The sequence below is a fragment of the Lichenostomus cassidix genome, chromosome 12 (assembly GCF_008360975.1).
Source record: "Lichenostomus cassidix isolate B80296 chromosome 12, HeHo_3.0, whole genome shotgun sequence".
In the NCBI taxonomy this organism is placed as follows: Eukaryota; Metazoa; Chordata; class Aves; order Passeriformes; family Meliphagidae; genus Lichenostomus; species Lichenostomus cassidix.
In genome coordinates this window covers 11,691,424-11,719,359 of record NC_139493.1, presented here as the reverse complement: position 1 = coordinate 11,719,359, position 27,936 = coordinate 11,691,424, and the positions used below count along the sequence as shown (strand labels likewise).

General features: G+C 45.3%; 1 protein-coding gene across 5 annotated transcripts in view; it reads left to right on the top strand.

Moving 5' to 3' along the window:
* FLNB (filamin B) overlaps nt 1-27,936 on the top strand; it is an 86,671-nt gene that overhangs the window by 23,659 nt on the left and 35,076 nt on the right. For all 5 annotated transcript variants that reach the window (XM_085072652.1, XM_085072648.1, XM_085072651.1 and 2 more), the window contains exons 4-13: nt 15,222-15,470; nt 16,484-16,581; nt 17,473-17,620; nt 20,736-20,854; nt 21,590-21,667; nt 22,464-22,626; nt 23,903-24,100; nt 25,798-25,935; nt 27,071-27,197; nt 27,738-27,874. In XM_085072652.1, the coding sequence (XP_084928778.1) occupies nt 15,222-15,470; nt 16,484-16,581; nt 17,473-17,620; nt 20,736-20,854; nt 21,590-21,667; nt 22,464-22,626; nt 23,903-24,100; nt 25,798-25,935; nt 27,071-27,197; nt 27,738-27,874 (1,455 nt within the window). The remainder of the gene's footprint in view (nt 1-15,221; nt 15,471-16,483; nt 16,582-17,472; nt 17,621-20,735; nt 20,855-21,589; nt 21,668-22,463; nt 22,627-23,902; nt 24,101-25,797; nt 25,936-27,070; nt 27,198-27,737; nt 27,875-27,936) is intronic.

Below are 27,936 nucleotides of genomic sequence, written 5' to 3'. Positions count from 1 at the left end.
TGGTGTAATTAACTGTTTTGCATTCCCTTTTCTCACAACAGCCTTGCAGTAGTTAGTGCAGCAGTTTTAGTGGACTTTCCATAGGCAAATACTTGCAAGCCAGGTCTTGGAACTAGTTTAGGTCTCAGTGATAAAACACTGATGAGTACATCTTGGGAGGTGAGCTTTACCTTTGTGCAGACGATCCCTTTGTTATAAGAAGAGTAGTAGGAGCAAGTTTCCCTGGTCTTGGACCACAGGAGTGAAGGGCCTGACCTGGGGGAATATGTGCAAGATGTCTTTGATGCATCTTCCACACTAGGAACTGACAGTATAATAAAGGCACTTTATATATGTCATGGTGCGAGACACAAATCTTGGATTTATCTGTCTCCTTCTTATGCTTGCTACAGAACAGGAAATGCTGGCTTGCTAAACAAAATTGGTGTCTAACTGTCATCTTGATGGTGCAAGAAATCACATGTTACCTCACCATCACAGCTAGACAGTGAATTTCTGTAGGGTTTCCTTTTCTCTGTGAGACTAGAAGTAATTCTGCTTGTTGGTCTCTCAAATAATCTGAAGTCTCTGCATCTTTGAGCCTCCTTCAACACCTGGATGTTCCTGAAGGGCTGCTGTTTGCTGGTGTCACTCTAGTTGGCAGTTGTACTGACTCTCTGAGCAGTTGTCACTTGCTCAGACATGGCTTGTTATCAAATTTTCTTGTGGGGGACAAGCTGGTGTCTGAGCAGAGTTAAAATACCGTCTGTGGGAAGACTTGGGATGTTAATGGTGTTGTTTCAGCTTTGTTCTGGCTGTTGATTACCAGCGTGGTTGCATGCAAATATCCGATAGCTCATGTAACCGCTAGAACAAGATCAATGATCTAATTAAAAGTCAAATAGAAACAGCTTTAGTTGTCTCTGGGGATTATTTTTGGTAACTCTTTTAGGCATGTAGTAAAAATGCAGCTATGAAGTAGAAAAACTAGGCTGGTGACTGCCAGTAAAATTTGTGGTGACACTTGAAAGTGCAGTGACTTCCAGTGCCAAAGTCTGAGCTCACCAGTGCCAGACACTACTACTTGTCAGAAGTCAGGACAAAGACATGGAGGGAGGCTTTTAAACCTGGACCTCAGGACCCTCTGTAGTGGTGCCATCTTCATGCTCTCAGTACTTTGTGATGATGTGTTCCTGTGCTATTTAGTGCTACCTGATGTGAGTTTGATGCTCTTAACAGAGGATGCAGCATATGTGCTGGACAACTGAACAGCAGCATCGAACATGGGTGGCCAAAGGGAGGAGGGTACAGTGGGGTGGCTTAGCAGTGTACAGTGGGGTGGCTTAGCACTGCCCTTGGTGCTGTCCCACCGGATGATCCGTGGCTGCTCAGTGAGCATTGCTGAGCATGCTAATGACTTGCAGACATCTGCAGTTATAGGGATAGAAGCATATGGTACTCCTGGACAAGGGTATTGCAAAGACCTTGTCCCAGAGAATTAATGGCACTGCCATTGGGATTCTCAATGGAGTATATCCCAATGTACTGCTTTCTGGAAGGAAGCAGTTTGGAGCTACTCTGTAAGGGTTGTCTCATGGAGGAGGTTTGCTTTGCTGTGAAAGCACCAGGAGCAGCAGACTTGAGTGAGGACCTGCTAGTTCAGGCCCTGTAAACAGTGGAGATGTCTGGGATGCTGAATGACTCTTGACTCAAACAGGAAAGCCCCCTGAAGTTGGTGGCATAAAACCCTAATTCAGCAAATCCACTTCAAATTTTGCTCTGGTTTTGTAGCCTAGCTATGAGTTCAGTGCTTGAGTAAAGAAATACTTCTTCTGATATAGATAAATAACTGAAGAAAACTATGTCCCTTTGACAGGTTTTAATTGCAAAGAGAAAAAATGAACTTCTCACGTAGTGCTGCAGCTATTGGTTGAAAGTACTTCCTAAGGCAGAGGAAGCTCAAATATATTAATCAGCTTTATTACTTAAACATAGGCTTTAACAAGCTGCAGAATATTTCTTATTCTACCTGTAAGAAAAATAACTTGGACTTCTGCAGCAGTACCTGGGTAGCAAGAGTGTTCACGCTCAAAGGTAGAACATGAATGAAGCACCTCTGGGAGTAAGAGAAACACCTGTGGGGCTCTTGTTTTGTCTGGATGGAGGTAATAGTATGCCAGTAAACATTTTTCATGATGAAATAAAGGAATTGCTGACAAACTACATCATCTAATGCTGCACTAAACCTGGTTGGTAATTGGAAGAGGTATGGGAGATCAGGCAGAGCAGTGTAGCTTGTGAAGTTGCTGCAACTATTCCAGCTCTAGAAAAATTGCCCCTAGAGCCAGTGCTCTCTATTTTTAGTGTTGTTTTAGAAATGTGAAATACAATAGGCTTGCAAATGTGAATAATGTGGGACTGCAGAGTGGAAATGTGATCTTGCAGCTGGTGAGGATTTGGTTAATTGCCTGCACCCTTCTCGGTCAGCATGTGTGTGGTGGAGTGCTGCCCGTTAAGACTAGGGAGAGACCTGTAAGCTTGTCAAGTTTGGAGAGGCTTGTGTGAAGCCTTTAGTTGGAGGATTTGAAGTCCAGTTTCTGGAGAGAAAAGGTAGTATCCCTCTGAGCACTGGCAAGTTTGGAAACTGTTAGCAGCCAGAGCCCGTTAAGGCTGAGCAGCTCCTGACAAAGTTGGATTGGGCTGATGGTGTCAGATGAGCAGAGCTGACTCTGCCTCTTGCTAGGAGTGGGAGGATGACCCCTGAGCAGAGTCCTGGCATGGCACAGGACCCACGGTGCAGGAGGGTAGCTCTGAGGCCTGTGGCTGGCCAGCCCATGGCAGCTGGGATGAGATGGGGACCTGGACTGCTCAGGGCCATGCAAAACTCACACATTTGAAGCAAAGCTTTGCTGTGCAGGGAGTGAGTTTGAGAGGGAGGCTGGGCTACGTGGTTTGCATGAGCGGGTGTCGCACAGCTGGGGCTAATGTGTGCTCAAGCTGTACCATTAATCCCAGATGGTCCTCTTTAAGGTGCTTGGAGACCACCCGTGCAGACTGCCTCTGCAGATTCACCACCGCATTCCCGCTCATGAAAGCTTCTCTCAAAAGAGGTCTGTCTGATAGTGGCTGCCACCCTTGGATGAATTACCTGGGCCTCAAGCCAAGCGTCTATTCCTTATGTTAGCGGCTTGTAGCTGAAACCGTATAAACACAGCGCTGTCGTGTGTGGGATGTTAAACACACAGGGCTCAAATCGCCACTGTGCAGGGGAGAGCCTTGTGTGATGTGCAGATGGAAGTGTGTTTATGGCTGTATTGCACAAGCATACAAAAATGTGTTCAAACTTCATTGTTTCCCCAGAAAGAGGGGAAAGCTTTTTCCTTCAAGATGCAGCTGCACAACATGGAATATTTTTTACTTAAGAATTGGCAATCCAGGAAGAAAGTGCCCTCATTCCTTCTTGGAGAGGGGTGGTCGTGGTTTCCAGTGGAGATGAAGGAGGGGAGGATAGGTGTCTGTATGTGAAAGCTCACGGGAGTTAAATCTGGCTGGCTTACACATAAAAACTTGAAGACATCTTCATAATGGTCATGGAAAAGCAGCAGTGCCTTCCAGGCCATGCAAGTGTTTGTAGTGACTGTGTCCTGCACACCCTCACTTGGTGTGCAACTGCAGAAAGCAGTCTGGCTGTGTGCCACTTCCTCCTGATGGACACTCACATGGCAATGCTGTGGTGATGGCTCATTTTGGGTGTTTCACATGGTCACAGCAGTGTGGAAGGGCAGTGGCCTAGTGAGACAGTTCTGGTGTTGTGGTGTGTGGGTGTTGGGCTGCTTCTGGTGCTGCTTGTGTTGAATGAGTACTATGTCTGAATGTCAAGATGAACTGATGAAACAGCTCAGATTTGGAGGGTATCTCCACAGTGCCTGTGCTTATCTGCACTGGGGGTAGAGTTGCACATGTTGTAGTTTAAGCCCAGCAAGCAACTCAGCCCCAGACAGCTGCTCGCTCACTTCCCTGCAGTGAGATGAGGGAGAGAACTGGAAGAGTCAAAGTGGAAAACTCATGTGTTGAGATCAAGACAGTTTAATAAGCAAAGCAAAACAAAGCATTTATTCTGCAGTTCCTATGGTCAGGAAGGTGTTCAGCCATCCACCCCATGTCATGGTTAGTGGGGAAGACCGGTGACATCACTACAAATGTCCCCCCTTCCTTCTCCTGGTTTCGTGCTGAGCCATATGATATGGGATACACCATGTGGTATGGGATATCCTTTGGGTCATTGGGGGTCTGCTGTCCCCTCCCAATTTCTTGTGCATCTCCAGCCAACTCGCTGGTGGAGTGAGAGGCAGAAAATGCCTTGATGCTGTGTAAGTGCTGCTCAGCAGTAACAAAAACATCCTTTTGTTATCAACACAGTTTTCAGCACAAATCCAAAACCCAGCCCCATTCCAGCTACTGTGAATAAAATTCACTCTATCCCAGCTGAACTGAGCAGAGCATTAGAGTTTAATTATCTTTCCTGTTGCTTCTCAGGGAAAGGGTTGGACAGAGATAGCTGATGTGCTGATGCATTCTGGAATAACTCTGTCATTATACTGCAGAGGGCTGCAGAGCATCTGTAACATGGTACCTGGGCTTATATGCTTCAAAACAAGCCTGCTTTGAGCAGTGCTGTTAAGTGCTTAGAATCAGAGATGATCAAAACTGAGACAAACCACAAATCTTTTGCAGAACTGAAGTAACTGGCAGGGTACTTTCTGATGTGTTACTAACCCCAGACCACAAAATGTGCTCTAGTCCTCAGTACTTTGGTGCTGCAGTGCGGAGTGGAGATGGGTTGAGTTGTGCAGGGCTGCATGAATGGGGATTTCCTTTGAACAGCCCTGTGCACAGTGAATCACAGTCAGTGTAGCAATTCTGGTTTCAAATGGAAAAATTGAGTCTTGGTGGATGTTGTGGCCAAGGATTTCCCCAAACAGTAATCACTTCTGATAATTTCTAATGTGTTGGTTTTGGCTTCACAAAGTCCATCCCTTGCAGCTTTTGTGCCTGGCGTCTGCTGCACAGAAGATGTTAGACAGCCCTATCTGAATAGGCTCATTTATCTCGGCAAGATTTTACATGCTGTTCCATATAACTATCTTGACCTACCCCCAGTGTGAGTAAACACTCTGTTAGTAGCATAGAGGTCACTTTGGTGTCTGGAAACCTCTGGATTATTCCTTGCCTCTTTGGTCTTGCCGAGGCATCTTTTTTTTGCAGCCCTGTCTCTTGCAATTCTTTCATCTCCAGTGCACTCTGGTGCCTGAGGGTGGACCTTGCTGTTGTCCCCTGTAGTGAAGCTTGGTGTAACGTTCCATCAGTAATGTGAGATACAGCACAGCGCTAATGGCTTGTCACCTAATGCCTCTGCAAACCCTTGGGAGGTCTTTGCAAGGACTAGACAGGTTTTTGACCTTGATGAGACCTGAACTAACCTGTGAGATTTAGGATTACCTTAATCCTACAGAGATGGTTACAGGACTCTTAGGCTTCGGAGACAATTTGTAGCTTTGTTCTGTCATTTGCAGTATTCTGGCACTGAAGTTATTTTTATCAGCTCAGCCTTTCTGATTGAGGCTTGGCTTTCTAGTTGTGTATGCACAAGATGTGTTGTGAGGAGGTACTTTTTTTGCTTGCACATGTGAATGAATAGCAACCTTTAGTTGATCAGACTCCTAGAGAGGTATTTTGTGCAAGGTATAGACAGTTCTACAGTTGACTAATATTTTAATGCCTTGCTTAAACTGAAACTCGTTTCCTGTGAATTGGCTAGCAGTGTTGCTGACTCAGGTTAGCTGTCTGCTCTGATGGGAAGGTGAAGCCTTCCTGTGCCATGGCAGTAAATGTACTGACTCCTGGGGAGCACAGACATGGTATAGGATCATTCCCTTTTCACTCCTGTCTCATGTCTGGAGGAGGGAGGTGTAGTTTGTGTCCTGTCACTTGGTTTCAAAAGCTGAGCCAAGTGTTTCTCAGCAGAGTGTGGCAAAGGCCAGGAGGATGCCTTGCTTCCCCCTCCCTCCATCATTTAACAGAAATCCAGTTCCGTCATGTTCACTCTCTGCTGCAGGGACTTTCCTTCTCAAGTTTTTCCTGGATGATTAATTAGCACTTGGACGCCTTGTGTTGTGCTGTCCCATGGCTTCCTGGACCTTCCTTCCACCCGCCGCTGATCCCGGGGCTGTTGGGGCTGAGTGTCCGTGTGGGTGCTATCCTGAGGCCCTTCCCTACAGTCCCATCCCATGCTGCCAGGTGCTGTCCGGGGCTTTCCCAATCCACCTGTGGGCTGTGAGGTTGATGTAGTTGCTCTTATCATGCTGCCAGATATGCTGTCCTGGAGGATGGGTGGCTGTTGAGTCCATTTGAGCCCATGGGGAGCAGAGCTGTCCCATGCAGGCTTGGGCTCCCTTTGCATAGTGAAGCATCAAGAGGCTGCAGATCTGTTCCTGCTCTGCCACCCAGCTTCCACTCATTCCTCCCTGGAAACGTGGATCTTTGCCATCGAGGGGGTTGAACGTCAGCTGCTTGTTCAGTGCCGGTGCAGGATGCCTGCGCTGTCTTTCCCCGGCGTAGGCAAGTGGGAGCCGCGGTGTCCCAGCCACCCGGGAGCAGCACCGAGGGGCGTTGGGATGAGCTCAGCAGCGGGGAATGTGCTTTGCTGGTGCAGGGGCCGTGCTCACAGGGCCCATTGTGGGGTGGTTTTGGCAGTGATGCCATGGCCAGCGTCGTGCCGCGGCAGGCCCGGAGCCCGCTGTGCCGCCGGCAGTGTGCAGGGCGGGAGCCGCAGGTGGGGCACGGGGGTTCCAGAGGTGGGGGAACCCCCTTGTGATGCCTCCTGTCCCCTGGCTGTCGGGTGCTCGGCCGTGCCAGTTCTCGAGGCAAGCCGGGGTTTTGGGGTCAGTGTGGCGCTGGCTCGCTGCCCCGCCAGGCTGGCGAGGGGCTCGATGGCTGCGGGCAAAGCAGCACTCATGGCAACTTGCTGCTCTACAAAGGCTGAACATTCAGACGCCTTCCTCCCCCCACCTCAAAAGGATCTCAGATAATGGGTGCAGCATTCCTATATGTGGCTCAGCTGGGTATCTCTGCTGCAACTGTGAGTGGGGATCTGCTTGGCAGGGAGCAGCCGAGTCCGAAATAGCCACTGTGGATGGCAGCTCTGATTATTCTGTATTGCATCCTTGCTCATTGCTAATCCTATCCCAGCAGCGTGCTGGCAGTGTGGAGCCCTCCTGGTGCTCAGAGGGAGCTTTCACAGCAAGGGTTGGATGTGCACTAACACCTGCCTGTGGCTCTTCCTGGACATAGGATATGAGAAGCATTACTCTTAACTTGGTATGATATGGCACTGAAGGCAGCAGAAACCTAGGTGTGTTCAGACTGAAAGTATTAAGGAATTTGATCATACGCCACCCGCAGTTTGTCTGTTTTCTCCACCCACCCTAACAATTCCGAATTTTGAAATTCTTGACTGCTCCTTCAAGCCCCCTTGAGTGATTTCAGTTTCTCTTGGAGAAGCTGGGTTGGTTGCTGTTGCTGTTATACTGCTGGCTTAAACTTGCTTCACATTATGCCTTTCTGTTCTGGATATGAAATGTGAGTGGTCTCTGAGTACCTATTAAGAAGTTGGGCAGAGCTATTTTAATCTGTATTTTTCTCCTGAGAGCTCCATTGGTTTGATTATTTTTGTTCTTTACTGTATTAAAAGTCTGTATGAAATTTTTCCTGCCAAACCTACACTGAAAGGACTGGATTTGAACTTATTTTTTCAGTTGCCAGTTCCACCTCATGAGATCCTTTCCAGAGGCCCAACATGTACCATAGACAGTACAGGGTGATGGATGCAACAGTGGCCTGAAGTTCTCTGACATGACTGGTTTCAAATCCAGTTAAAATAAACACTCTTTTAATAGTTTAAAACCCTATGAAGTGTAATGTTTTATATCTCAAATCTGAAAATGTCTCACAAAGGAATCTTCCTATTTCTTCCTTTTTTCCCTTTTTTCCCTTTTTCCTTTTTTCTTTTTTTTCTTATTTTTTAAAGAGCCAGTCACCCTAGTAAGCCTAGAAGAAAATGGTTTCTGTCCCTTGCAAAAAAATAAAACCCCGTATTCTTTACTTTGTCCTGTCCATGCCCAGTTCAGCACTCAGTTACTGTTCTTACAACCTTCCAGTGAAAAGTCATTCCTCCTCTGGAAAACCTACCTTGTAAAAGGCTTAGTGGATCTCTGAGTGTACATGGTGTATCACTTAGACTTCCCGAAGATACACTTCCTCAGGTGATGGACTCCCTGAGGTGCATTGGTGAAGCTGAGCAGTGGTTGTGCCTTGGCAGGGTGGGAGCTCAGCTGGGAGCTGGTGAGCTGAAGGTCCAGGGGTATTCAGGTAAGCTGGATGTTGAGGAACACCTGGGGGTCACAGCTCTGCCTGCTAACAGTGCTGAGAAGCAGAGATGCAATGGGACTGGAGCACGTTGCAGTTAGAGGCTGGCAGGTCCCAGCTAGGAATCCACAAAACTGGCCAGTGTTATGCCAGCTCTGTGCAACAGGCACAGGCTGTGCTTCTGTGGGGTGAGCGGCTGCAAGCAGCAGGAGACAAGCGATGTGCTGACCCTGAGGAGCTGGGATGTGGACCTGGGCTTAAGGGACACTGGAGGAAATGGTTGCAGTATGTTCTCAAAGCACAGAGGAACCCCTGTAATTGATTTAAAGACATATTATCCCTACAGAGGATGTTGCTAATGTCTTTAGCAGGCACAGTAAGTCTATGAACACATACTGTATGCTTCAGCAAAGAATTTCCTTGGGCAGCTTGCTCAGCTCCATCTCATCTGCATACTTCTGTTTGGCATGCAGCTCTGCTCAGTGTGGTGTTTTCTCTGTTCCAGAAGATTAAGCCCTAACGATTGGTTAATTTTTTTGTCCCCCAGCTGCTATAACTATTTAACAATAGGTGAGAATAACTAGAGGTGGGGAAATGCTCAGACACCTAAAGACAGTAAGATTTAAAATTCTTACAGTCTCTTCATAACTGATCCATAATTTAGATGAAGTTTGTGTGTGCTGTACAAAATTACTTAGATGTCTGGAAATAAGGAGTAAGGGCTGTTGGTGACACTGCTCCTTTGTTTTGTATTGAGGACAATGCGTCTCGGGTTCTCCCTCCATATAATGCATAGAACAAAAGTTTAACTAGGAAAGACATAAAATATTAAGAGCAAGACCACTTTTTAGAGAAGGTGAATGCAAAGATCAGTGCCGGTTGTGTTTTAACTTCTCTGGGTGAAAATCAACAGCAAAGCTTCTGAGATGGCTTTGTGAGACAGTGAACAAGCTGTGTTGACTGCAGCCTCAGCCATGAAAATATTTAAAAAAAAATAAATGTCACTACTCAAAAGCTGCTTTTTCAGTCCTTCATTTGTTTTGCAATACTTCCACAGTCTGTATGACTAGCTCGATTTAGTAAGGAAACTGTCTGCTTCGGTTGCTTATCTTGTTTCCACTAATTGTCCAACAGAGAATGACTTGCAGCTCTACTGTAGGGCAGAGTTTAAGGAACATTGCCACAGTTTGGGTAGTACTTACGCTTAATCTGAATGCAGAGCAGACTTTCACATGAGCAAAAAATACTAGTCACAAGCTTGTTTATAATGCTTTTTGGGTTTGGTTTTTTTTTTTTAAATTGTAGAATTATAGACCTAATAAAGGTCATATAGTTCTAGCCACGTCTTCCAAGTAGAGTTGAGGGATTTCTACTGGAGTAGACAAATGTGCAAGTTTCAAACCAGTGCCAGGTTTCAGTTCTGGCACTGGCTCTTGGGGCAGCTGTAAGCACAAATGCAGAGGACCAAGCATTGGCAGTTTTCCACTTGGTAGGTTGGGTTGGGAAGTTTTTTGTGGCCCAAGCCATGAAAATGACACATTTGTCTCAAAATGGTCACTCTGCTGGCTCAGACTAGTCACCCTGTAGCTGAAGCCCTGGCACTTTAACATCTTTCTTTTTGCTTTGAGGAGCGTGATTTTAGCAGTCCAAGTGTAACATATCATATTAATATTTAGTATAGAGCAACAATTATAAATCAGTTTGAGCAGTTGAAACTTGGTTTCTTTTCAAGACTGATACTAGTGGTATGTACTGCTGGCCTATGGAATTGCCATAATCCATTTTTTGGGCGGGTTGCCACTTAGTTAATAGGATAATAAAAGGAGAAGAATTACAATCTAGACTTAGAGGTGTGATGGGGGAAGCAAATGAGCTCTGGTTCAGCCTGTTTTCCTCTTCACCCTACTAGGCAGCCACTTAATAGCTGACTAAGAAGCAGGGTACTTCTACATAAAACTTAACATTGTAGGCTATATATAGCTTCTTTTTTTTTTTTTTAAGAGTGAGTGCTTGCTTGTTCAATACTGTTGTTGATTCTGCAGAACAGCTTAAGTCTGGCTGGCAGGTTTTCCCCCACAGTCAGCATGTAGGTTGTGTCGAGATGCACCCTGACAGCAGGACCTCAGCAGTGGGCTGACAGCAGCCCTTCCCTGCAGATGGCTCCTGCCTGCCTGCAGCTGAACGGGGGCTGTGTCTTGCTGATGGCTGCTGCTATTTTGTTGATGTTGGATTGTCATCGGGCACTTTCAGAGGAGGAGAGCTAGTTGGAGAGTTGAAGTTAAAATGCACGTTGAACAGTGTAGGTGGGAATGAAGTTTTGTGTTAAATCCAAACTTGAACGTTTCTGCATTTTTTGCTTCTTGCCGGTTCAGTACAGCATGTCTAGCCATGAGAACTTGCAGACTATCTGAAGGTGGTCACCTTACAGCATTCAGAATTATGGGGTCCACAGCAAGAGTGTCAGGAGGACTTGCACGTCACACCCACAAAATTCTTAGTTATAATAATAAAAAAACCCCAAACCTACCAAAAACAGCATAAAATCCCCTCTCCAAAGCCTTCATCCATTGGCTCTTCTAGATGGCATTTCTAAAGTTGTCTGTTTCCAGTTGAGCTGAAGTCCTCCTGAGTAGTGGTGAGAGGCAAGAGAGAGGTCCTGTGGCATGGATTCATGCTTCATGCCTGCTTCATTCCAGCCCATGCCTGGGCTTCCCATAATAATGTGCCCTTTGAAAGTAGAAGTCCAGTGTCTCTCAGCAGGTATGAGTCAGCTGTGCAGGGACTTTGATCTCCAAAGCACACATCTCCTACCGGGAACCAGGGAACAGTGCTCTCTGGCACACCTCTAAGTGCATCTTGCAGATGTTAGCATAAGCACTGTGACACGAATAAAGCAAATTATGCAGATGACCATGCTTTCTCCAAGAAAGGTTACATTAGAGCTGTCTACAATGGTGCTGTAAAGAGCTGATTCAGCCCTGCTAAATTTTCTTGGCAGATGGGATACAACAACTCGCTTCCTCCAAGTCACAGGAAGGCAGGGACCAGTGGCTGTCTCCTGCATGGAGAGGGCTCCTTTAATCTGCGGAAATGTGGCTGGTGCTATGGAGTAAACACACTCTCCCAGCTGAAAGCAGGCAGTTTTTTCCCATCTACCTAACTGATTGAAGCTGAATGCCAAATGCACCTGGGGGTGGTGGAGATAAATTGTAAGGGCCCAGACTGTTGCCATTCAGAAGCACTGACCACAAGTGTGCATCTCCGTGTTGTAAATTTACTATGAGCTCCAGCGGAGCAATAGAGAAACATAACTTTAAAGGCTCTGTAAAGCTGTAAAATATTGATTGTGTGAGTAGTAAGTATGCCTGAAAATAATTTTTGTAGTAGAAAAGCAGTGGTGGAAATCTGCTGTTTATCTGCTGGTAATCTGTTTTCCAGCCTGAGATGGCCAGAAAGTGTCTTGAAGCAGATCAGGGAACGAAGGGAATTCAGTGGAAAGCCAGCTGAGCTGGGGTACCAGCAGTGCCTGCAGTTATGATTGTTGGTGCTTAAGTGTCATTGGAATATATTATTTTTTCCACTATCCCAACACCTTGGCAGTATTACACTGACAGTATGCGCTCAGAACTGGAAGGGAATGCTTGCAAATTTGGTTGTACTGAGCATTCTCAGGGCCAGCTCTGTGCTCCCTGTACAGGACCTGTGAATGGATGCATGTCTTCCTGGGTGCCACTTTCATCTTAAAGCCCAACAGACCACGAGGAGAATGCACTGAGTATTTTTAGTCAGGTAATGAAAAAGGCAGCACTAAAACAGAGGCTCTAATGGAGAGGCCGAGTGCTCAGGTGTAGCCAAGCTTTACAGCAGTGCATGGAAGCTAAGCCTGCTTTGAGCTGGACTTTGGTCTTCTCTTGAGCGTGGAGGATCCTTTTATATAGTGACAGAGATTGTGAGCCAGTGCTGGGAGTGGGGTGCCTGGAGGAAGGGCATTTGGGCAGATCTGCTGGCTGCTGATAACGTCTTCTGTCCTGCCCAGGAGTTCTTCTCCCTCCCTACTCCCCACCCCAAATGAGAGCAGGCAAGCCCTCCTCCTTAGCTTGGAAAAAATTACATCATGAGATCCCTATGCATGTCAGGAAGCTGGGAGGCTGTGAGAGCTTGCTAACTTGCTAACAAAGTGCTGTTGTGGCAATGGCACCAACCCCAGAGAGGAAGAGCTGTCCTGTTCCTGTGGTGACCTTTTCCTGTCATCAGGGCAGCAGCCCTGTGCCCAGCCTCTCTGGATGAGGCTGATGAGATGGGATATTTTTGCTCTTGCTGGGAAGCCCTGTACAGGCTGTTTTTCCCCAGGTCAAGGACCACAGCCCAGCTGTACCTTTGGAGAGGGCAATGTGGTGCTGGGGGAAGCTCTGAAGACGTCTGGTTGCTGCAGTAACCTCAATGCAGCCACACAGAGACATTATTTATGTGCTATAAATATAAAATGAGCCATTCTTTATCTCGAGTAATGTGTGCATAGCATTGCATTCAAGGTGGTTCTGTCCTGGCATTCCTCCCTGGAAATGCTGGATAGCTTTCTGAAATGATCTTGCTTTGTAGCATACTAAATCATCGCTGTGTCCCTCTAGTAAAAATGCCGATGTCAATATAAATCTGAAACTGAATCTTGGAGGCATTTCTGGAGCAGAGATGGGATAGCCTTTAGTGTGCTGCAGCACCACAGTGTGACCTGGTGGTCAAGCCATGGGGTGGGATGGAGGGCCTCCTGGGACAAGGGGGCAGGTGGGCAGTGAGGGCTTGTACCGATAGCTTGGTATAAGGGAGCATCTTCCCACCACTGACTGGTTTGCAGCTTAGCTGGAAAGAGGACAGAAATGGGTAATAGTAGGGCTTGTTTACTTGTTGCTAGGAGACCCACTGCTTACGTGATGTAGACTTTTACCTTGGAACCTGTAATTAAAACCTGGCGGGGCTTAATCACCTCATAGCTATCTATTGTGTATCTTGGACTGGATGTGCAATCGGCAGTGAGCAGTCATGTGGCAGACATGTATCGTAATTCAGTAAGATTAGTCAAAACTGGTGTTTAAAATCCCATACAAGTAAAATCTGAGTAGAAACCAGACACTAACTATCCAGAAAGTCCAAATATCATTCGAGGCCTGAAGTTACAGTATTATCTGTTTAGGACATACCACTCTATTGTGAAACCATGTAAATATTAACCACTTCGCCTGAGCTTTGGGTTAAAGGGAGCACCCTGGTGATGAGTGTTCTTCGGCACCATTCTGTATAATCACTTGTTTTGAAAGTCAGTAGATCTTTTTGTGTTGATAAGATGGTGCTGGGTTGCTGCTGTGGTCTCTGTAGCTGAAGAGGAGCGGGTAAGGCATGCCCAGTGGGTGTTGTGCGCAGGGAGAGTCATCTTGGAGGACTCTGCCTGTCAACACTCTGAATTCGAGCTGGAGAATGCAATCCAGTTATGGAACACTTTTACTTAGCTAGCTAGGACTAGTAAGATCCCTGTACAGTTATTCTGGTGGCATGAAAAGGAGTCTATATGGTTGTAGTTGTCTTTACTCCAGCATTTGCTGCAGGAGCTGGAGAGCAGGCAAAAGCTTCCAGGTGACTTGTAACTTCTGTTGACTGAAAAGGGATTTCTGTAACAGTTTGCACGGAAATGGAGGGAAGAACAGAAAAATGCTGTGCTGTAGCATGCTACCGTGAATAAGAGGAACTGTCAGGCTGAGAGCATCCTGAAACATTGCAGAAAAGCTCTGGTTTGGATGAGCTTGAAAAAACTGTAGCTGTTAGCAGTGTAATACAACCTGAGTAACAACTACAAGCTGAAAGGGAGGGAGGACATCCAATCTGTGACTCATTAAAGCTAAAATAACTTGCTTGAGAATTCGCTAAACTGTAGTGGTCACTTCTCAAGGCCAAACAAGCAGTAAAGCATCCTGCAGACATTGCTTACAAAAATCTGACCTTGATACCTGGCAGCTTTAAGCTTAGCTCTATGGTGTATCTTAAAGCAGAGCAGCAGCATGGCCACCCTGGTGATAAGTTTTTCTTAAGCTCGAGTGTGACATGGAGAAGCCAAAGCTGGCTCTTCTTGTCTGTAACTCTGAATTTGTAGGGTGAAGGGATGACATCTTGTGTGATGGCGCAAAGAATCCTCCATGGGCCTCCACTGCCCACTTTGCTGATTGTATGCAGGTCTTGATATATCCAGACTTATTCCAAACTCTGTATTTGCTTGTCTACACTACAGAATAGCACTTTTTTTCCCCTACCATTTTTAATGCAAATTATTGATGTGTGTGGGAGATGTGTTTCTGTATATAAATGCTCTTTCTTAAACGGTGCTTTTAGTTATGCCCTGGAGTGTTTCATGCCTGTTGGGATGCTGGTTTTTTTGAACTCCGTCACATGCTGTTTGGCCTTTTTCATAAGATTCAAATGCCATTACAAAATACCAGGTAGCACTTATCATGCAAGTCCAAAATACCAGAGATCTTAAACTGCCAGTTCTCCTAAACTAAGATTGTAAAGCTGAAGGGCAAGTCACACCACCCTTGGAGAGCACTGATCTCTCAAGGCAGTTGGAGAGCACTGAGTCCTTTGACTCTTCTCTTTCCTCCTGCCTAATGTACCATGTGAGGAATGGTGTCTCTACCTGAACAAGTGCCTGCAGTGGCCTGGATCAGTCTTCTTGTCTTTGATTACCTGTGCATGAGTGCAGGCACACTGTTTTAAAAACACACCTCTTCCCTTTAGGATGGCAAATAATCAATTGAATGTCTTTTGTCTTCCAGATAGTAAAGCCATAGTTGATGGAAACTTGAAGTTGATCCTTGGCCTGATATGGACCCTTATCCTGCACTACTCCATTTCTATGCCAGTGTGGGAAGATGAAGGTGATGACGATGCAAAGAAGCAGACCCCTAAGCAGAGGCTGCTGGGCTGGATCCAGAACAAAATTCCTTACTTGCCAATCACAAACTTCAATCAGAACTGGCAGGATGGCAAAGCACTGGGTGCTCTTGTTGACAGCTGTGCTCCAGGTAAGTCCTTTGTTCTGATGGCCAGTATTTTCCTTGCTTGTTGTCCTTGTGGCTGGTCATCCTATGGGAGGAGGTTTTCACTGCTGAGCTGGAGACTGGAATGAGGCTTTCAAGAAAACCAAAAGAGGCCAGAGAGACCAGCTGCAGGAAGCAACAGGCTATAAACTATTTGGCCAAGAGAAATTCTGGCCTGAAGCAGAATGTGTGATTGCATTATGGGAGGCGCCATGTCTACTCTTTGTATTGGGTGCAAGGGACAAAGGCACAAATGCTGGCTCCTAGCTGGAAGAAAGGCTTGTTCCCACAGCAAGTGCCAACAACCTTTCAACTTCAGGGTGCAGTGGGAGACTTCATCTGTTCTCCTGAAATAGGATTGCAGAGGGAGCACAGAGCAGCCAGAAGCGGCATGTTACCTGAAACTTCAATGTTTAGCAAGTTGAGACTGAGCTGCTTAAGGCAAATAATTTGATGAAGTGTGAAAAAGGCAAAATTTCCTCACCTTCTTATAGAATAGCCTTGCTAGTATGATTCCTGGTGCTCATCTAATGCAATCTAGGCTGCTGTGGCAAGCAGTTGAAATTTTCTTTGCCAAATATGCTGAAAGAGAACCAGTGAAACATAAAGGATGGTGGATGTTGTGCTAAATTTAGAGTGGCACCTTCCAAAAGTTATCCAGAGAGGTGGTAGGTGTCCCATCCCTGGAAACATTCGCGGTCAGGTTGCACAGGACTCTGTTGAAGATGTTACGGCTCATGGGAGGGGATGGGACTAGTCTAGATGACCTTTAAAAATTCCTTCCAGCCTAAACCATTCTATTACTCTACACTGGTTGTTATCTTAGATGTGTTTCAGTGAGCAGCATATGCTTGTCTTGTTCTGGTTACTTCCGCAAAGTTCTGAATGTCTTTCTGCAAAGCAATGTAGCACAAGGGGATGTGGAGTTAGCACTTGGTTTCTTCAGCTAGGGAAGCACCTTGGCAGGATAACACATAACAACTGAAATGTGCTTGCAGGTTTGTGCCCTGACTGGGAGACCTGGGACCCAAAGAAGCCTGTGGACAATGCTCGGGAAGCCATGCAGCAGGCGGATGACTGGCTGGGTGTGCCACAGGTAAGGCCACCAAGACGTGGGCTGCCAAGATGTGGGGAGCACAGTGGCCAGCATTGGCCTTGTGACTAGCTGGAGTTTAAATTGAGGAAAGCAGGTGAAGCTGCTTGGATGCTTTGAAAAGTTAGTTAACTGATGTAGAATTGCTTTAGAAAGGGTGCACTGTAAGGAAATGCACTATTACATTTCAGAGCTCTGGCTGTAAGATTTTGTGTAGGTGTCTCTGCTGAAGACAGCTGCTGTTGCAGCATGTAAGGTGGGAGGAAAGGGCCTGTATGGTGGTGTCTGTTCTGTTAGTCCATGGAGTGAGTTTGTTGTGCTGTACTGAATTCCACAGAAGAAAAACTTACTGGCTTAGGAAATCACCTGCAATGATAATGTTCAAAAGAGAGCACTGTATTTACAAACTGGATTCTTTTCATGCTGATAAAGTTGGACAGAATTTCAGAAGTCTTTGAGACAGCTTGTATTGTGGAAGAAGGGGAAGAGACTGGTCACAGATTTTACTTTGCAAGCCTTGCCACTCAGGGCTGTAGCATACAGGGTTATGAATTACTAATTTTTTCAGTATCAATTATCCCCACATCACTTTTCAAGGGGAACATAACTACTGTTGTCCTGCCTTGATACCATTAAGCTTGTTGCAGTCTCCTGAGAACCCCTGATGATCAAGGCACAAAAAGCCCCCAAACCGCACTGGGACCATAATGAGCTTCTTGATTTTCTTGCCTGAGATAATAAATGATGTTGTGTGTATCAAAGGGAAAATAAATGTAAGAAATCTCATTAGCATGTGGGAGTTTTGAAATCTAAGTTTGTGTCAGAGCTCTGCTTCTGTGTTGACATGTGGTAACCAAGCACTGGTACAATATACTTAATTGCACTGTCTTTCAGGTTATTACCCCTGAAGAAATTATCCACCCTGATGTGGATGAGCACTCTGTGATGACTTACCTGTCCCAGTTCCCCAAAGCCAAGCTGAAACCAGGAGCTCCTTTAAAACCCAAACTGAATCCAAAGAAAGCAAGGGCTTATGGCAGAGGTAAGGACTTGGTGAGCTGAAGCTGCATGGAGCAGTAACTCTTCAGAAAGCTGGGTGGGGTTTTCTGCTTATGTTGAACTTCAGACCTACTGTAACTAACCGACTTCAAAGTTTCACTTGTATACTCTTGGTGTGGTGCCTGGTTTCAGAAATACATGGATGTAGTCCAAAAGACACTCCTAGTTCTAACATGTAAATTCCCCAGTCTGAACCTGTTCTGCAAGCTGACAGCCTTCTGTCCACAGCTGTGAGAAGTAGCATGATATGGGGCTAAAACAACCTTGGTGTGGAATTCAGGCCAGCAGTATTATGGCTGGTGGTTGATCTAGCAGTGAATGCTTCTTGTGATAAAACACTCCTTAAAAGAGGAAAAACCTCATCACCTCACGGTCTTTCTGAGCAGGCTCTCTGTAGAGACAATTTTCCATTTTCCAGGCATGATGTGTGTTAGAGTGGCCTAATTCTAAGTAACTTACTTGAATTGATTGGTAGTGTGTAATATTTGGCACATGTACAAAGGTAGGTTGGTAACCCTTGAGACATTAAATAGTTCTGAGCTGTTGTTGGAAAGGCTGTGTTTGCTGATTGGAAGGACTTGCCCATAGATGTTTATGCAACTGTAAATCTACATAGGCTTTTTTTTTAACGGACCGTTAGAATGGATAATTTCGTGTAACTATTGATGAGGTTCTGTTCTAGATTGGTGCACAGTCACAACTGAATAAGTAACAGATTTTAACCTTTAATATGCCTGGTATGTTGGAGGCCATCTCCTCAGCATTAGACTTGGCTCTCCATTGCATCTTAATTTTTAATTTTTTTTTTTATATCTGGGGGTTGCTGTTGGTCCTTCAAGATTTTTAGAACAAATGGGTTTCAGAATTGGGTGTACAAGAGTGAAATTGAAAGAAACAAAACTTTCCTTATTTTTTTCTGGTTTTCTTACTTGCTTTGGGTTTTTTTTAACTTGATTTTTCCATTGAAATATAAGTCGTAGAGTGAATGGATATGGACATTATTTATGCACTTAAGAGCAGTTACTGCAGTCAAAGTGGCTTTAGCACCTATCCAGCTTGGGGTTTATGTCCTTTGTTGGTGCCTTCCACAGCAAACCACAATACACAATCACGTTTTTTAGGCCCCAAATGTGTAAATAACTGATCACCCTCATCTATCAATCTGCCTCAATCTGTCAAGTTTGTCTTTAGTTATGTTTTTATTAATTCAAAAACTGGAATTACTTTGTCTGCTTTCATGTGTGTGTTGCTCTGGAGCCATTTTAATGGAGATTACTTTAGAGTGAGTAGCTCTTCTTGAAAGATTGACGTTTTCCTGAAGTTAATTGCCAAAACAGAGTCTCAAAATATACTAATTGATAATTCTGACTGCTAAAATATGTCAGAACTGGAAGGTGACTCCAGCAGCAAGGGGCTCAGTCCTTGACTGGGCAGGGTCTTTTGGACAGATGAGAAACAGGTTTTTGTGCTTCCAGAAAAAGATGAGTGTCAAGTTGTGAAGTGGGTCAGTCTTAGCTCTTTTTATTACCATTTTTCATGTAAGCTGCTCATAACCTCCCAACACGAGCCTTAGCTGTAGCACACCTCCCTGGGCACTGTAGGGATTTGTGCTGAGGAGAGCTACATGTAGAGCTGGTGTGAAATGAGCTTGCAGAGGGGATGTACAGAGTTGTGCAGGTCATCAGTGGTGCACTAAGTTCTCATTTAACCATCCAAAGCAGACCACTGATAAGAAAGTAAAATCTAGAAGATGAAGTGTAGGCTAAGAAAGTGTTGTAACTAATGCTGTCCTGGCTGAAATTGTCTTCAGAGGAGGATAATCAGTCCTTCTCCTCGTGCTTGCAGAAGGCAGGATGCTTAACTTGAATACCATATCCTAATGCTTGTGGGATGGACTGAAGAGACGTAGAGCAAATTCATAGCAGTTTCAGCTAGATGATAATCTAGGCTTTAGTTTGAAAGAATGAATATGTCAATTGTTAACACCTTATCAGAATGGTCAGATTTCCTAGCAAAAACATGATCTTCCTTGCATTGCTCTCAAGTTACTGTTTTCTGGAGATAAACAAGTTCAGGAATTCTGTTGTCCACAACCACTTCCTTTATAATCTATCAGACATTGCACTTTCCACTAATTGTGCTATGGAGCAGTAGTGCCCACAGTTTTATGAATCAGCCGAGGAATAATTGCCTTGGACGGAAGGGTATATGTGTTTGGGCTAGTCTGGAATCAGCAACTTTGGGAAGTTCTTCCACCCACTCAGTCTGACACCACCATGACAGATGTCATGACCCGGGACTATGTAGAGGGAGATGATGAAACCCTGCTGGTAAATGCGTGCTGTAGCAGGTCCTGTGCTGAGGAATAAGGAAATTGTTTGAAAGTTAAGTGGAAACCACACTGAGTAGCAAGATTTTTATGGTTTTAAGAGGTTCCTGCATGCCATTTGTACACTATTCACTCTGGCCAGGTAGTCTGAGCAGATTTCAAAGAACAGTAAATCTGAGTGCTGTCTGTACTCTGCTGCATTTTGAAAATGGAGTAAGATGGGACAATATGGTAAAAATTGTCCTGCTTAAAGTAAGTCTTTTACCCTTGGCTGTAGGGTAATGCCTTCACCTGAAGCCTTCCCAAAAATTCTCTCCTGCCTCTCTAGTCACCCATCCTGTGGTACAGCATACTTAAACATTTAGCTGTGTGAAGCAAAGCAGCTTCTAAGGAACAGCTAATGCACATATTCTGCTTGCTGTCAGCATCAGCCCTGCACTTGCCAGCAGTGGGGGTGACCCTCATTACCTGTCATGGTAACTTGCTTTCACCTGAATCCAGATACCATCTGGGTTCTTGACTTGGTCGGAGATAGTAAGATAAGTACCAAACATTCAACCAATTGTTAAAAGGCTTTTATTGTAAGAGAAGGACTTATTGTGAGCATGAGATCAGGACAGAGGGTAAAGAGGTGTTGTGCAGGAGTCTGGGGAAACTGGTGCTGGTGGCTTGCATGGGAGAATGGGTTGGACAGCTTTTGGGTAGCCTCCAAACTGTCTTTCGGGTTTTGTGGCAGCAGCTAATGTGCCATTCTGTGTCTGTCTCACAGGGATTGAACCTCATGGGAACATGGTGAAGCAGCCTGCCATCTTCACAGTGGACACCATCAGTGCTGGGCAGGGTGACTTGATGGTCTTCATAGAAGATCCAGAAGGAAACAGGGAGGAGGTATGTACGTTAAGTGTCTTCTTGTATGGAAAAGTATTTTAGTCTGAATGCTGTAGTTTTTGTGGTAACCTTCATCTTTCACAAGTGAGTTCTTAACAAATAAGTAATTTAAAAAGAAATTGCAAAATACCGTTTATCTAAAGTGCAAGAAGCCTCAAGTTTTTCTTCATAATTGCCTTGAAAAAAGTCACTATCTGCAATTAAGCAACACAACTCCAGTGTCCAGTAGTTGCAGAGATTTAGCTTGACTGGCCAAGTACACTCTGACCTGCTTTTAGATAACATACATCAATAAATCACTGTCTGCCTTTACTCATTCTGCAAGAATGGCTAAAGCAGCTATTTAGATGCCATGAATCATTTTGAGTTAAAATGCTGGTTTTAATGTTTATAGAAACTTCTCATCCAAGTGTTCCACTTGATCATGTTACAACATTCCAGAAAAATACAGCTGTACATTGGACTTACTGTCTCCTCATTTTTGGCCTGCCTCAATAGAGCAATTAACAGCAAAGGAAAGGGCTGGGGTGGGGAGAAGGTGGCTTGCTTCCTCTCTTGTAAAGACAAAACCAATGGGGTGTTTTTCCATATGAGAAGAGGGGATAGCATGGATCCCTGCTCTCGCAGCAACAAGTGTCTAACATTGCTGACTCTGGAAATAGTTTGCAGTATCAGAAAAGAGTTCAGCTGGCATGTGTAGGCGCAGCTTGACGATGGATGTGTTTTGTCTCCTAGGCAAAGATAACGCCGTCCAGTGACAAAAACAAGACCTACTCAGTGCAGTATGTTCCAAGGGTTACTGGACCTCACAAGGTGGGTTGTGTGTCAATAACCAGTATTCTCTTACTAGACACACTGCTCTGCTGATAACGTGAGCTCTTAAGGGCTCCCTGTTCAGTGATGGGTAAGAGCCACCCCAGGCATCCTGTAGAAAAGTTAAATTGATGTGGCCTTTGTTCTCCATCTGGTTTTTGGGCTTCTCCCATCTCAAGGGGGAAGGAAGTGTGTGTTGGGAGAAAGTGCATTTGTGTTTGGGTATCAAGTGCTACAGCTGGCTCTCCTCTCATGTGGGGCCACTTTATGCAACTCACAAAGCCAGTTTTGTGGGTTGTCACAGAGATGCAGATGAAAACAACTGGTTGTTTCTATAAGGTATCTCTTTGCTGTTGGTACTGTACACTGTAGGGGTTTTGCAGAGAAGGGTTCCCTCCCTTTCTCCCTGGATGCCCACAGAAACAGGTTTATGATGGATGATCCTGTTGCTTTGACACTTCCCATGGTGGCTGGTTCCCACAGCCGGCCTGAAAACATAACATGCAATTTCTGCTGCCACTTTATTGCTTGATTGTGATCTGCCTTTATTGGTACACCCAGATTCAAGCGTCCATGCTGATATGGCTGACTCTGTAATCAATAGGACTTCAAGGAGGTGGCTAACAGTTAGACTACATGGATGGGATGAGGGTTGTGGGATGGATGGTCCCTCAACTCTGACAGAAAGACTCTTTGTGTTAGGAATGTAGGTGCTTGACCCTGTGCTTGGCTTTATGATGGTGATCTGAGCTCTGCCTCTGCCCAGTGAGTCTGATCTGATGCTGTCTGTCTCTAGGTTTCAGTCCTGTTTGCTGGGCAGCATATCTCAAAGAGCCCATTTGAAGTGAATGTTGACAAAGCCCAGGGAGATGCAAGCAAAGTGACAGCAAAGGGACCAGGACTGGAGGCAGCAGGGAACATTGCCAATAAGCCTACCTACTTTGACCTCTACACAGCAGGTAAGCAGGATGAATGATGATGGAAATCCTGCAGTTTCCTCAAATGTGAGAACCTAAGGCCTTGGAGATACAAAGCTGAAAAGTGGACAAGGATTTGTAGCCCCATCCAGCTCAGATGTGAAATAACAGCTGGGCTGCTCTGAAGGCTTCAGCTGTGTATGAAATATTTGAAGTGTGAAGCTGAGCTGGGGCAGGAGGGTGCTAAGACTTACCCAGAAATTTGCCATGAATTTGCTGGATGGCAGCAGTTAAGTTTCTAGCTGGTTTCTTTCCCCAACTCATTTTAAACAGGAATGTGACAGGTTGAACATAAATGTGAAGGATAAACTGTGAGCAAACTGTAAACACATAGTGTGTTCTGTATTTAGCTCTACAGAAAGAACCTGCTGCAGTGCTACTTTGAGTTCATACTTCAATGATGAACTGGTTTCAACCTCTATTGTAATTATTAGAGGGCTACTATCTTCATTAGGGCATCTCCATCACATTATTTGTTACCTGCTATTAGGCCAATGCTGTAGCCTAGAGGAATGAGTCAATAAGATGCTACAAATGTTAATTCATTTAGAACAATGTGAAACTACTTAGGGCAGTTACTTGTAGCATTTAAACACCAAAATATGCTGAGTAGCATATTTTAAATTACCTTCTGCCTGAGGGAGTTTAGGAATAAAATTAAATGTGGTTATAGTGAGGAAAGTATTATGTTCAGCCTCTAATTGGGAGAGGGAGTGGTCTGAATCATGTAAAGACATGTCTGGCCTCTGAAAGTGTATAGAAAACTGTTTTTGTTGTGTGATGAGTTGAATAAGATGTGAGAGGAGCAGGTGTCTGAACAAAAGTGAATGGATGTAGTCCAGCAGAGAGAATCCTTGTCAGACCAGCATTCAGTTGTCCAATCTCTTAATCTAAACCACTTAAAAGCTTGAGAGATTGAACTGACTGGTAAGGCTGTGGGCTGATCTGCGATAAAGGTGCTACAGGGTGGTAGCCATGGGGGGTAACCAGATTGTGTGTCTATTCAGTACTATGTTGTGAAACCCTGTGGCTGGAGCAGCAGAGCCCTGCCAGTTTGACTTCATGGATGTGCCACCATTGTGTCTTGCCCACTCCCTGCTCAAATGTTTGGTTGCTGTCAGCAAAAGCTGAATACGGAGGCTGTGCCTAGAATTGGGAGCAGAGGATGGCTGAGCCCAGACAGCTGGCGGTGGTCTGAAACATGGTGCTTGTTGCTGGTGGGGAAACCAAGGCTCAGCTGGGCTTGTTTCCTTTGCAGGTGCTGGTGTGGGTGATGTGATCGTGGAAGTGGAGGATCCTCAGGGGAGAAGCCTTGCTGAAGTTGTTGTGGAAGACAAAGGCAACCAAGTCTACCGTTGCACCTATAAACCTATTCAAGCTGGTCCTCACATTGTCAAAGTGACTTTTGCTGGGGAGGCAATTCCCAAAACTCCTTGCACTGTTCTTGTTGGAGAGGGTATGCTTTTTAAAAATGCATATAAATGTAGATGGCCACTTTTCTCCTTGGATGTGATCACAGAATATGCTTGAATCTTGCCTTGTACATTCTCTGTACCTTTCAACATCTTGATCCTGTTTCAGTGGGTCACCTGGGTACTCTCAGGGTAAACCAGTGCTCTCTAACAGTAATACGGCTTTTGTTGCTAGTTTCCTTTCTGCCTAGACTTACAAATGTTAAGCTGCCCTTTGTATTTTTTTGAGTAATTTATGCAGCTATGCAGTGTCTTGCTGTTTTCCACCCTTGTTCCTCAAATTACTATATTTACTGTTTTCCTCCTTAACGGACACCTAATTTGCTTTCTGTTCCATCCTTACGTGCTCCTATGCTTTTAGATCTCTGCTCATCTCTCCTGAGCTACCCTCCATTTGTGGAATTTTGGACTTCACAGCTAATGGCTTCATAGTTGGTAAGAGGTGTGCAGGATGCTCTGTCTTGTTTGCTTTTTGTAAGCTTCTAGCCTGCAGCTTGTCCCAGCCAAAAGGGTTTTTGGTTTTGTTGGGGCTGGGGAGGAAAATTGCAAGTGAACTAAAGCTTTGTGTGACCCAGTCAGTGAAACTGGCTTAACCACGAGCTGCCTGACGCAGCTGTGTAAGTGCTCTGCAAGCTGTTCCCACTCCACGTCAGCCATGCTCCTGTGTGTTCCCACTGAGCTTTCAGAGATGGCAGATGGCACACACTCTCTGCTCACACTGTCCAGTGTAGGACATGGGGTGGTGTTGGCTGCTGCAGGGGTGAGGGGAAAACCTGTAAGCTGTTGTAATGAGTGAAAACCTAATGAGCTGCTTGGCAGACTTGTGCTCCTGATGTAAGCACAATATGTTTGGGGAAAATGCATCTTCAGTTTACAATGCTGGGAAGCTGTGGTTGTTTGTAAGTCTCTTCAAACCTCTTATGTCTCTGGCGTTGAAGACCTCATGACAGCTGGGATTGTGTAATGAAAACTGTTCATAAGTGCATGGTACTTTATTTCTGTAGCCACTCTGCAGGTCCAGAGATGTGCTTGGAGTGAAGAGGCCAAGATAAGCCTAAGCCATGTGTAGTCTCCTGCCCCTACCCATGGCTGCTTCAGTCTGCAGAGGGCTTGGTGGCTTTACTTCTGTGAAAGTGTGAACTGTGACAAGCAGGGGGGGTTTGATGTGACATCTTTTAACGAAGCACAGGCGAAATTCAGCTTTGCTAATAGCAGTTATCCCAGTCATGTGCTTCTGAAAGACCAGCACAATAATACTGTTCACTGGGGCTTATCTGTGAAAGGGACCCTTCACCTCACACTGCAGTGTGCTTCAAGGAGAAAGGCGTCAGGAAGGTTGTGTCTGTGGTAACTATCTCTGTGTGATAGCTGTGTAAAAGTCTTGTATTGATAACTGGCATTGAACGGGAAAGCAGCAGGGCTTCAGTGTTTACTATTCTAAAAAATGGCCTTGGAGGGGGTCAGTGTTGCCTGGCTGCACCAACTGCTGCTGCCTAAAAGCTGGGAGCGTAGACAGCGGCTGGGCAGACTCTTGTCTGTCTGCCTTAATGCTGTAACCTTGTGCTGAAAGCTAAGCTGTGGTTGCCCTGAATCAACATTAAACTAAAGGTTGTCCCAGGCTGACTAGGCTACCTGTATGCTGAGATGAGAGACAGCAGTAATGCCTGAAATTGCCTTGCAGCCTGCAACCCCAACGCGTGTCGTGCCACTGGTCGAGGTCTGCAGCCCAAGGGCGTCCGCATCAGGGAGACGGCTGACTTCAAGGTTGATACAAGAGCAGCAGGGAGCGGAGATCTTGGAGTGACTATAAAGGGACCAAGTGAGTGTTGCGGTGAATCTGTGCTGTGCATGTGTTTTGGAGAAGGGGGAGGAGCAGAGCCTGGGAAAAGGGAGAGCAGGAAGGAGATGAGGTCGTGATGGAACTGATGGGATCTGTATAAGAAGCCAGATTTCAGAAGGGTTTATTGGTACTTTGTGTCTAGTGGAAAGGTTCTGATTTGCAGGGCTGGGTAAGATTATATCTGGTTTTAGTTCTTTCCATTTTAATGCATCAGTTAGCAAAACTGAGGACATCCACGAGTCTGCCTTCCGTAGCCTCCAAGCTTTATGGGTACACATTGCATCTTCATCCAATCACTGGAAGCAAGTCACACACCACGGTCTCTGGCAGAGTAGAAATCCTGTGCTCATAAAGCTGGGAGTGGCTCTCAGAGTAGTATTCCTGGTGGCACTAGCTGCTTGAGCACACAAGGAGGAAAGAAACCTATAGGCTAACAGAAACCATCTGTCAGGATCCATCTCCAGGTTCTTTGGTGTGTCCTGAGCTCTGGATGTGGCTCTTTGCTTGGGAGGATGGGAGCACAGGGGCTGCCGGCTCATGCGGCTGCCAGCAGCAGTCCCTGTGTGGTACTCTGAGCCCGTCACCTCCCCCCGGCTGGGGCGGCACTCAAAGGTGCATTGTATTGCCTTCACCTCCTCCACACACAGAGCTCTGACTGTGTGGCTTCATGAGGCTGGAGGGGGGGAACAGCAACAGACGTATCGATGTAAATTGTAGCGTATTAGGCTTTTCTCCCTAAATTCTTCATCTTGAAGAAAATGAAAAGTAGGCATTCCCTGCATACTTGTGGTTACAAAGTCTGACAAATGTTAAGCTTTTTTGTTTTAACATATGACACGCATCATACTGCAGACTAAGAAAATAAAACACAAGGGAACTTATTAAGTCTGGTAACTTAAAATACTTTCTGCTGTATTTCTTCTGGAAGTGTTTGCTGTCTTTGTCCTAGAGGGCAGCTAGAACTAACTTCCCTTATAACCTGACCTTTTTTTTTTCTGATGGAAGAAATTTATTCTTGCAAGCTAAAATAAATACTAGAAAACATGAACTTGTCTGAGTAATTGAAAGCAGGATGGAAACTGTTAAGTTCAATGTTGAACTGATCTTTCAACAGAGGGCTTGGAGGAGTTGGTGAAACAAAAAGGCTTTATGGATGGTATATATGCATTTGAATATTATCCAGCTACCCCGGGGAAGTACGTTGTCACGATTACATGGGGTGGGCAAAACATCCCAAAAAGGTAAGCTAAGACTAGCTTTTTAGGCATTTTTGTGTCTTGTAGTGGGTTGTGTAGTTGATGGGCTTTTAAAACAGTACTGACCTTTGAAGAAGCACTGGGGAAACAAGTTAGTGGCAAATGGTTGTTGTAACATTTTTAACAGCCTGTTTTAGGCCTGCAGCAGCTTGACAAAGCTCTGAAGGGTAATGTGCATCAGTCTTCCCAACCCAAAATCATGAATTAAAAAAACTAGTAAAATGTGGTGGATCATGCAGCTTGGACTTTGCTGTAAGATTTTGAAGAGATCTGTTATTTCAGTGTCCAAGACTATAGCAAACAGAGCAAGTATTTGACACCCAGGATTTATGGTGCAAGATGTAAGCACATGATGGGTTGGATGACCTCTCTGCTAGAAAGACACTGTTGGGCACTGTGCCACCACAAGGTAGCATCTATTAATTTGGAAAATCCAATGTAAAGCGTCATTAAAATGCCTTGGGAAAAATATAGATGCTGTATTTGTCCTCATGTCTAATACCATGCTTGGTTTTTCTCTTGTAGCCCCTTTGAAGTTCAAGTGGGTCATGAAGCAGGTCCTCAGAAAGTGCGAGCCTGGGGGCCAGGCCTGCATGAGGGAATTGTGGGCAAGTCTGCCGACTTTGTGGTTGAGTCCATTGGCACAGAAGTTGGTTCTCTTGGTATGTTACTTGACTTAGTTTCCCTGAAATATTTATATCTTGCAATGCTAGCAATGAACTCA